The sequence below is a fragment of the Channa argus genome, chromosome 11, assembly GCF_033026475.1.
Source record: "Channa argus isolate prfri chromosome 11, Channa argus male v1.0, whole genome shotgun sequence".
Classification (NCBI taxonomy): Eukaryota; Metazoa; Chordata; class Actinopteri; order Anabantiformes; family Channidae; genus Channa; species Channa argus.
This window is the reverse complement of record NC_090207.1, coordinates 6416432-6427981: the sequence shown is the minus strand read 5'-3', so window position 1 is coordinate 6427981 and position 11550 is coordinate 6416432. Positions and strand designations below refer to the sequence as shown.

Below are 11550 nucleotides of genomic sequence, written 5' to 3'. Positions count from 1 at the left end.
TCACACTGTCCCAAACAATTGTTTAGAGTATGAGCAGGATTTATCTCTTCTCAACAGTTAAGCTCTGTATCAGTGAATCAGTTTGGAAAAATTGTGTTTAATAAAAACTAAAAAACTAACTGAATTGAGCACATTTTTTGTTAACGAAAAGTTATATTTACATATCTAAAAACATAGGCAGCATGACGGTTAAGTCGTTAGGATGAGGCCCCACAGTTAGAGGGTCCCCAGTTCAAACCCACTGGCATCGGCCTTTCTGTGTTTGCATGTTCTACCTGTGCTTGTGTGGATGGAACTCTGGTTACTCCAGGTACTCCGGTTTCCTCCTTAGGTACAAAGACCTACAGTGAGGATAATGGGAGGTGTATATGAGTGTGAGTGGTTGGCCCTGAGGTAAACTAGCGACCTGTCCAGGGTGTACCCCACCTCTTACCTAAAGAAAACTGGGATGGGTTACTTTCCTGCTCCTCAGCTACTGTTATAAAATGTACAACTATGTAAACACCTGTGTTATGATTCTGTCTTGTGCAGGACAGGAGCTGCCTGTGAGAAGCTGCTCGGACCACGTTCACAAACCACCCGGTGGAAATCAAGCCACCTGCATCTGCTGACTCTGCAGCCCGGATGAGTGCAAACACGCAGGAGTAGCTGTCAGCATTTATTTATCAGTGTGGCAAATCATCATCAGAACTGCAAACAGCAAGGTTCCCATGCTTTGTCATGTTTTGAGGTTCTGTTACAGGAGCACATAGGACGTGGGTCTGACTGATGTGGGCTTTAAAGTCCAAAACTCTCCCTAGAATTTGAAAATTGCTTGAAACCTGTTATTGCTTTAAGAGTATTTGTAAGAGAGGAAAGGGAAACTGTACTGCACTGACTACCAGTGTACATTACTTAATTATTATACACAGTATTAAATAATATACATTGCTTAATTAATATAAATACATTACTTTTAGCGCTATTAGAAACATGGTTAAAAACAGTCACGTGGTGGCACTGCATGAGATAAAAAGTGAAAGAAACTGGAGCTATTTTGGAAACAAAGTGTCCAACACCAAATATGATAAATGTGTTTACTGAAACATCAATGTTGTAACTTTCCAACATCCTGCTCCATGCTTCCTTCAAAACGTGTGATGTGTTTCCACACTGGTTTCACACTCTCTGTCCGCACTTAGGAAAGTTATTGATCTTAACTCCAATTAAAAGCCAAGAAGTTCCTACATTAACGTGATGAAATCTGCCGACTAATTGCTGGATATCACACTTGTCGATTAGTCGGTCACCAGTCGGGAGAAATGAAATAACAAAACTTTCTTCATGAAGTGTTACACCACGTGCCTCCTTTAGAGGCAAGTAATAAAGTGTGTGTGTGTGTGCGTGTGTGTGTGTGTGCGCGTGTGTGTGTGGCGGAATAACGCCCCTCGACGCGGAGCAGCGAAGGAAGGAGTGCGTCCCCGCCTTGGGTCATTTCCAACTCGGCATCTGAGGTGACAACATCTCCCGCTCGGAGTTCACAGCCGCGCTTCACTTTCACTGTGGATCTACTCAAGGATGAACTGAAACTTGTCTGTACTTTGTTTTCTTTAGTTTTTTTCCCTGCCGGAGAGGAAGACACCATATCGGATCTATGAAAAAAACCGCGTGGATTAGTAGAACCATTTCAAACCAGAAGGAATGCATATTTTCTTTGTGAAACTAACTTTCTTGTTGTCGCTGCCGGGACTTGCACGAGGTGAGTGACCCGGGGGATTCTCGATTTTTCCTGAGTAGTTTTTGTGTGTGTGTGTGTGTCTCAGCGAGATGACAAAGTGTATCTGTGCCACTGTTGAACTCTTTAGAGGACGCAGAAAAGTTTGGTGTACTTGTTGGATCCTCTATGGTTTGGAAACTGAGGCGAAGTACAGCATTTCCTCAAACCTTCCTTAAAGTTAGTCGCTAAAACTTCGCGGTACTGTTACACACAGGCATCAAGCTCCCTCGTAGCGTGTGACTTCAGGCACCTGTTGGCATTGTCCCGAACGTGTCTTAACATATTTCCAGCCCACTGCGCCTCTGGATCAATCTATGCGTCTTACTTTGCTCAGGCAGCTGTTGCGCACTTGCCCAGCCAACACTTTTCTCCCCATTCCGTGAAGGCATGTGTTTACAGTTTGAATTCAGTGCATGGTGTTTTTTGTTGTTTTTTTTTACATCAAGGCAGGTTACTCCCCAAATGGCATATTTTGTGTAGGGCATCTGGAGAGAGAGGCGCATGCTACTGCCAAGTCCTGTTCACCACAAAAAATGTCACTTTCAGGTGGCAAGAGTCACACCTGTGTTACACGTTTATGGAGTCACACATGTGCCAATTTTAAATTCGCCTGAGAGAAATAGAACTGTAAAGAATAGTAAGAACTACAAGCTGAAAATAACCACAGGCTTCACAGTTGATTAAATCTTATAGCAAAGTGCAGGTGTATTAAACTTTTCCTTTCACAGGCCTAAGATGCTCCACAGAGGCGTGTTTGAACCAGGGGAAATGTGAAGCAACTCAAGATGGGAATGAGGAGTGCAAGTAAGTGTGACATCTAGACTTCTTCTTTCTAACCAATACATGAGGAGGAGTATCTGACGATTCGGACATGAGTGATTGTTGAGTCAGGGATGACACACGTGAACGCTATCAGTGTTGGTATTTCTGGGAGGGAAATGGTCAAATGGAGCTGAGACAGAAGTGAGCGGACATTGATGAGGACAGGGGTCACAGTGAGAGTGTGTGAGTGTTACTGTCACTCTCTCTCCTCCGCAGCCAAACTCTTGCAGCCCTAAATCTTGTTTTTTCTTTTCTTTCGCGGGCGCGACAGCTGGGGTTGCCAGCAGCTCGGCGACTATTGTTCTCTGCTGCGATTAATTCTGTGTGACTAATCTGGGTGAGGCTTCCCAGAGAGACCCCCAGACCCTTTCCCCTTGTGTGCCCCCCCCCCCCCCCCCCCCTCTCCTGGGATTTTGTCCCCTCTTCAATGGCCCTCAGTGCCCCCTCTCTCTCTCATTCCTCTGGACAGATGGCAGAGGGTAGAAGTTTTCTAAACAAATTCTGCATTTTGTTTGTTAAGTGCTCCTGATTTTTCTTTTAGATGATTTCCGTTCTCATGTAGACTATTACTGTCTTTCTCTGCCCCAGAACTCTTTTTTTTCTTTTCTTCACTTTTCTTTGCATTTGGCTCTCCCTCCATTCTGGCATGAGCAGCCAGTGTCATCTTACTGTTGGAGCGCTTGGTGTCCGCTGGATGATTGGGCTGGACAGGTCACAGCTTTGGGACTGCCAGACCCAGTCAGCCATCTTGGCGCTCGGCCACATCTTAATTTGGTCTGCTTTGATTATTCACCTCTCAACCCCCCGCCCCCTTCACTCACTCTTTCCCCACATCCTGACAGGGCCTCAAAGCCAGCATTGTGCTCCTGCACTGTCCTCCTCAGACCTGTGCAGTTTAACTTAGACATGGGCATCCTTGAAATTTCGAAAAGGTTTGAGCAAATTGGTGACATTTGGATTGCTTGTTTTTGTCATAAGATGCAGAGTGTTAGATGCAGTGTTTACAAGGACACTGCTGCTAACAGTCATTTTGCGTTTTCATTGGAAAACCTGCTGAGAGGAGTTTTTGCAAAGTATTCCTGCAGAATAATGAGAAGCCATTGTTGGTTTTACATGGTCACTAAGTGGCCTTGAATGTGTCAGTCATGCGGTCAGTCAAAGATCCCTACTTGACATACCATACCGTAAATACTTTCTCCTCCTCATATCTGGCCTGCCGTGCCCAGTTAGATCCTGACTGAAGTTTATCTCCAGAGAGCTTCGAGGAGGCCTCTCATGAACCGCAGCAGAGAGCAGTGACAGAGCCGAGCCTATCCAGACGAGGAAAAATAACATCCCAAATTCCAGCGGCACAAAGACCAGAATGAGAGCAGCCTGCTGCAGAGCTTCTCTCTGCACCGAGAGATGAGCCATGTCAGGACGGCTCGGGAGGCAAAGCTTTTGACAACCTGTTGCTGAGAGATCACATACCTTTCACTGTTAGTCAGTGTAATGCAACCATGCTGATTTTTGATGACCTGTTGACAGTAGGATTTCACACGAGGCATTATTGGCATTCAGTTTTGATGGAGGCCGGGATGAGGCAATTTTAAAAGGATGCAAAAATACCCCAGAATTAGTTCATTTTGTTCACGTGGTTTAAAAAAACAACTGGTTTTGGGTCTGCTGCTTAAAAAAAAGCGTGAACTTAAGTTCTTGCATCATTGGGGATTTAATAAAGTCCCTGAGATTTTTTTATATTGTGTGTACATATATTTATGTATTTGCAAGACCCCTGCACAGAGCCATGCTTGTCCATGTGGATGGAAGTTCACAAGGTCCACTTCTCAGCTTTAGCTTTCAGCTGTGGTGGTCACCATGAGCAAATTGAGGTTGCTTAGTCTGGATGTAGATGGATTTGCCAGTGTTTCACCCTAAATTGGAGTTGATAACCATGTTATTATGTTAATGCAGACATAAACAAGATTAGCAAATTCCACCACTTAAAGTCAGGCTTTTTAGTTTTTTGTCCACTTATGTCCATTACACTTAAAACTAACACAAGATTTTGACGCATATATAGAATATAATAATGTGTCAACTGTAGTGTTTTGGACTTTTCATTTTTTGAGTAAACAAAGAAACAATTTGCCTATATCGATAATATAATAAGTCATAATTTCCCTCCTTCTATGTGCAACAACAGCTACAGTTTATGGCCATTTGAATGAAAGTGAGCCCTTGTATCTCTGGTTCCAAGGCTTCTTCAATAGCACCTCTGTTTGCTTGGGTCAGATGAATCTTAACTTCCTACACACACACACACACACACACACACACACACACACACACACACACACACACACACACACACACACACACACACACACACACACACACACACACACACACACACACACTATCTGCTCCTCCTCAACCCCCACCTAGATTCAGAGTCAGGAAATAGCCTACGAGTTGCCCGAAGGGAAGAAAAGGTGCCGTATCAGATCATATCATCACACAACGAGAAACACGCAATTTGAGGCTTTTATATGGCCGCTACTGCTGGTGTTGGGTTCCCTTTGGCTAGAGCCCGGCTGGTGAGGGGGCTGATAAGGAGAGAGTTCTGGCTGAATGAAGTGACTTGGTGCTGCGGAACTTCAGTGCTGGGGATTGGAGGCATTTAATCCTTCCTGGTTGGCATTTGTCAAGATGAATCACATAAACTTTGATTGTGTTTGTGTGTGTGTGATGAAGACACTGGGCATACTCCCTAGCACACTTCCTCATTTTCCTTTCACCCAGACCACCTGTCTGTGGCTTATAGTATAACAAGTAAGCAGGACGTGTACTCACCCACACAGCAGCATGCTCCATAATACCCATGATTACTTGTGGTTTTTGCCCATTCAGCTCCACACAGAAACAGGCTGATTGTGTCTGCCAGGTGGGCCTCCACCTTTTCACTCTCACTGCCTGAAACTAACTCATTCATAGGAAATTGAGGAGAATGGAGTGTGATGCCTTGTGTAGTGAAATAAAGAAGTTAAGCGCAGTAATGCAGATCACAAGCCTGATGCCTGTCACGTTACCTGTTACAAAGTGGACAATGTGACAACTTCTTGTTATAGGCTTCAACAAATAAGGAGCTGCAGGTCACCTGGCCAGGTGAGCGTTGGCAAGTTGAGTCATAATGCATATAATGAATAAGTTGACTTACAAGTAAAATCCTACAAATTTCTGAGGAGTAATTCAGTCAAATCCTAAAACTCAGTTACAGTAAGCATATTAGTAGGTCTTAGTGAAAAAAAGTTTCACAATAATCTTTTTCATATCAGTTTTTTATTTTATTTTATTGATAGTCACAATATAATTCAAGTCATTATTCTTTTGGAGGAAACTCCTTTATGTCCAACATTTTGGACATAAAGGAGTTTGTTACTATTGTTGCGCCAACAGCTGCCTTAAACCCACTTCGTATATTCTGGTATTTGTTTGATCGTTTTTTAAAAAATAAATAAATAATTCAATTTACATTTCCATACTTAGTGTGTTGTGATACCTGTGTTGCAGCATGTACATGTAAATGGTAAAAGGTCTGTACTTATATAGCATTTATACTTATATACTTATATACCATCTCAGACACACACACAGTCTCACACTGATGGGGGAGCTGCTATGCAGCTGGCCTACACTCACTGGGAGCAAATAAATTGGGGTTCACTGTCTCGTGAAGGACATTTCAAAATGTGACAGGGGGAGCCGAGAATTGAACCAACAACCCTGCGATCAGGGGACTACTGAGCCACAGATTGGCGGTCATATAACAATTTATATTGTACTATCATGTAATTGTAAATGGACAGTGTCATGATCTAACAAATAATTCATAAAGGAAAGAAATGTCATGATATAAACAAGACAATACAATATTAGGTGTAAGATAGACGTATCATAGATATCCATCAAAAATGAACATCAGTTTAAATTAGTCCAGTTCGTGTAACGTCCATTGGTACGTTGCAAAAAGGAGCTCACATTAACCAATTTAATCCAATTATAAAATGCAAAAATAGCTTCTGTTGACAGCCCTCAGAAACTTTAGATAAAGTTATGTTAATGTTAATAGCTGTACCTGACAAATATTGGGCATAAAACATGCAGATGCACAGAAGGCCAAGGCCCGTTGGTTTATTGACCGTATGAAAACATGCTGTCCTCTTTAATATTTGAAATATGAAAAACATTAGTGAGAGACATTTTAACCTTTAAACATCTGTGGCTAAGCACACACACACACACATATACACACACACGCACACACACACACACAGGCTTGCAATGCACTTTTATCAGTTGCCATTTACCAAACAGCTGTAAATTTTGCCTAACTAAAGTTTGACTAACTCACAAAATGTTCACAGAGCAAATACAGTAAAAGCTAAAAACATCAATGCTGTTAACATCCCCATCCATCTTGATTTACGGGGGGGTGAGTTGGGTTACATCTTGGCATGCTCCGGCTCAAACTCTGAAGTTACTGTGCACATTAACAACCTGAGGGTCTGGTTGCACTGTCAGCTACACCTTCAGACACTTATCTTTAAAGCTTTAAAGTGGTTCCCAGCCTCGTAAAGTAGGCAGTGGCAGAAGTCATTAGTGCTGCTATGACTCTCAAGACACACACACACAATGTGGGTCCCTGGGGGAGCAGACTTTTCCCATGGGCTGTGTCCATAATGCTCACAAATAAACAGGGTCTCTAATGAAGGCTGCCAGATGTGGGCTGGCCAGGTCAGCTCTCCTGTACGATTAGAGAGGAAGGAAAAGAAGGATGGATGCACGGAGAGGGAAAGAGGGGCAGCTCCTCCCCTGTAATTTGTGTAGCCAGTTGGGATTTGGTGGTAATTTTGGTTTTAGTTCCACAACAAACAAAAACCCAGATTTCTGTGCCGGCATCAGTTTTTAAGCCAAAGAGCTATTTATATTTCAACAGGACTTTGCATTTTAGTATTGATTCTCCTCACCAATGGTGGCAGATTTGTACTGTGGTTAGCCACTATATACTGCTTGGAAAACAACAGGCCAAAAAGAGAGGGAAGTGTGCAGGAAAGGAGAAGAGATCCCCCCCCCTCAGTCCCTTGGGCTGTGCTTTTAAAACAGATCAGACCAGACTAAAGGGGACTTAGCCCAGGCACAAAACCAAACAGCCAGGAAATGAGAACGAGTGGTGGGGAGACGGGAGAAGTGAGGGAGGAGGGAGGAGGAGCAAAGGTACAAACACGCTCCACTAACACTTGACTCCTAAAGCTCTTTTCTTTGGAGACACCAGAGAGAGGGAGACACAGAGGGAGACATGACATAAACCTGTTGTTTTTTTAAATTACACTCAGAATGGTCTTACTTTCATGTCTCTGGCCAGCCTTCCATCTTTGATGTCATTCTCTCAAGTCTGGGAACTTGGCAACATTGTCAATCAAGTAGCTCGACTATCAGGTTTAAACAAACCCTCAGGTTAGTCAAACATATTTGGAAGAGCGAACAAAGGTGAATGGTAAAATAACTACTCTGTTCCTGGTTAATTTTCAGGGGCCAAGTAACTTATTCATCCTCAGTTGCTCCACAGCTCCTGGCAGCCTTTGTTAAATTCATCTTAAATTAAAAGAAGACCTATTATGGACCTTTTTATTAATCAATGAATTGGTCACTTAAACTGGTTTAATAACTAACCAAACACTTTTCTACTTTCTTTGTGTGAATTTGTTGCTTTAATTTGCCTTGTGGGACTTTTTAAAAACATCACCTTGGAAAGTTATGAAATTATTATACACTTTCTGACATCTCTAGGCCAGTTAATTGATTTTTCCAGTTTAACAAATTAACCAGCTACTTAGTGGATAATGAAAAGAATGATAGGTCACAATTTACTGTTCTTACTGTAATGTAATAAGAGAGTATTATCAAAATGTTGTTTTTGAAAATGTTGCTTGTAAAAACGTCCTTGAACACCTGAAATCTGTCCGAATCCTAAACTGATTCATAAACAAAGATTATCCTGAAATATTCCCAATTATATCATTTGTAGAAATGGAACCAGACAGTGATTCTGTCTCCCACAGAGCTTCCATGGCTTTACAAATACAACCTAATTCACTAATCTTCTTAAAATTCAGACAGTAGAGTCCATACAGCTGCCAAAATCTGTATATTCATTGTAGGTTTTCATTCGTATACAGTACACATGTGTACTACATATTGTGTTCAAAGCCTCTGTCCCCATCTGTGTGTGACCTCAGAAAGATGGCAGATGGCAGACTGGCCCTAAACTGAGGAAAGTCCCCTTAGAGTGACGCCTGACCAAGGGTCAGATGTCACCACAACATCTGCTGCAGGCTCGAGCCGCCCCGTCATGCATCCCATCAGTGTTGCAGACCTGTTGCCACAGGCTTCTGCGGCAGCAATAGAAGAAGAGACGTCCTAAAAGTGAGTGTAGAGGAGAACAATGAGGACTACTTGGCAGGGTTGACAGAAAAGTTAATAACAGTATCGGCCTTACCACAGAGATAATTCCGCCGGTGTCCTGCAGTTATACGATACCTCTCAAACACCTGATATTTGCTCAGCTTCTGATTTCTGCCTCTCTTTTCATGTCTTCATTATTTACCTTTCCAGCTGCCCAGTTTACCTGCTGCTGTTGAGATTATCCCTCTCACCAGGCCAGCAGATTTTTCTTGTTGGAGCAGCTGCTTTTCTGTTTGTTTTGAACACAGCCAAGACTCCATAAAAGAGTCGTTGAACATCTTTTGTGTTTCTCCTTTATTTTATAAGTTTTATAACTTTCTTGGGGAGAAAGTTTGATTCCTGTAAAAATCCACTTTTTTTTTTTTTTTTTTTCCACTGAGCATCCATTTGGCGGGGTCTTGCCAAGTTAAAGAGCAAACTGTTAGCATTCTTTGTCTAGCGTGTGCTACAGTTGACTTAGTGCAAGCGCCTCAGCTGGAGTGTGTTTGGACAGAGCGTCCATGTGCATCGAGGTAAGGGTGCGGGGGCTCTGTCTGTTTGTCTTTTAGGCCTTAGTGTGAGACGCTGGGCTGTTTGGGCGAGGGCAGAAGCCGGTTCCAGAGGTGGTGTGAGTTTCTTCAGGGAACCATAAAGTGAGGCTGCCAGTCAGCTTCTATTGAGGTTTCTCAGCCTGGAAATCAGGACAGGAGACTCTTTAGAGTAAACACCAAAATTCTCTCTGAACTTTCAACCTCTTTCTGTCACTCTCTCTAAACCAGTTCCAATCTCAGACTCTTTTGTTTGGGATTATAAGGTTAGTTGTTTTTTGCCTTACGCTTGGCCACAAATGATGCAGACAACTGTGCAGATCTTGGAGTAAGCAGGAACGTTTTGGAGGAGTGAGCAGCAGTCAGTAGAGACTTGGAGAAATCTAATGTGGTGTCTCATAAATGAAAAGAAAAGGGTGCAGGAGAAGTCGGGTGAGCGGGTTTGGCGGGAAAGAAGGCGCAGGGAGGGGAGCGAGCGGATGCCAACAGCTATTCAGCTTTGAACAGCGGAAGTGAAACCAATAATGAGGGGGAAAACAACAAAATTCAGGGATGAGGGATGAGTGTGAAATGTTTTATTTATTTTTTTTAGAGACAGAGAGGGAGAAAGAGGAGGGACGGGAGAGGAAAGAGGAGGTGGAACAGCTGAATTCGTCCAGCCTGTGGTCAGCTCTGAATGGGGAGGACAACAATGGGCCCACTCATCTTTTGCTCTCTCTCCCTCTAGTTTCTCTTCCCCGCACTCTCCTCATAAGCTCAGTAGTTGGAGTGGGGGCTATTCAGATACCAACACTGTAAAAAAAGAAATTGTTCAACTCAAGATGTAAAATAGCAAATAATAATTAAATGTTTCTTAGAGAGATCTTCTTTTCTGTCTGGTTTGAATTTGTCTTGAAACTTTTCTTCATCACAGGTTAACGCAAAAAAAAAAAAAATGAGGATTCATCATACATTAAGAATTTTGGTTTTTGCAGTACGTGGCCCTTGCCTCTTTCTAGGCATGATGACAGTAGTATGATGAGGAGCCCTGGAGAGGAAGGAGGCAGAGCGGTGGGATGAGGGAGGAGGAGGAGGGTGTGAATGGCTGGGACAGCAGCTGCTGTCTCCTCATTAACATGCGCACCTGCTCCCTTGTGGCCTTTTTCCAGCGAGCTCGTGTGGCGCCTCACGACCTCAGCACTCGCCACTACTGGAGCTTAACTGGACTGGCCTTCTGGCAGTCAGATCTGCACTGAGCCTCCTCCCTGCATCTCAAACACACACACACCCACACACACACACACACACACACACACACACACACACACACACACACACACACACACACACACACACACACACACACACAGAGAACTGATGACACTGATCTCCAAAGAATCAGTTCTTTTAGATTTAAAATGATTTGATACTTAATTATACATCAGAAAATTTAAAATGCCTTAAACATGGGACGTATAGTTTTTAGGTCTAAATGTGCAAAACTAAGATACAGACTGACACTTTCATGATCACTTTGAGCACAGACAGGGCAGAAACTCACTGAGTAGTTTGCTCACTAATTCAACTGCACCTTTTGCATAGACAACACATCAGCCTCATTTCTGCCAGCTATCCAGTTCTATAGCTCCTCTTATTCAGACTGAATAAAGGTGAATCGAAACATGAAATTGTCTTATATTCTTGGCTTTATATTGAGATTTGAAAAATACAGGAATTTTCACCAGCCAAGTTAAAAAGCTCTTTTTGGAAAGAATTAGTAATTCCACAAGAAGTTGGTGATGTTTGTAGTTGTAATACAGCTGACATGTGATCTAATGTGGTCCTTGATTATTAAGAAGAAGGGCACTGGGCACAGACAGATAACCCCCCTCACCAATACAGACAGAAAGAGAAAGACATAATATTCTGTCATTTTGTTTAGTTTTTTGTTTTTTCGATAAT

General features: G+C 42.8%; 1 protein-coding gene across 3 annotated transcripts in view; it reads left to right on the top strand.

Moving 5' to 3' along the window:
* The first annotated feature begins 1466 nt into the window (after nucleotides 1-1466).
* LOC137135952 (neurogenic locus notch homolog protein 1-like) overlaps nucleotides 1467-11550 on the top strand; it is a 38236-nt gene continuing 28152 nt past the window's right edge. For all 3 annotated transcript variants that reach the window (XM_067520824.1, XM_067520823.1, XM_067520822.1), the window contains exons 1-2: nucleotides 1467-1738; nucleotides 2485-2560. In XM_067520824.1, coding sequence (XP_067376925.1) covers nucleotides 1681-1738; nucleotides 2485-2560 — 134 coding nt within the window. In that variant the 5' untranslated portion in view covers nucleotides 1467-1680. The remainder of the gene's footprint in view (nucleotides 1739-2484; nucleotides 2561-11550) is intronic.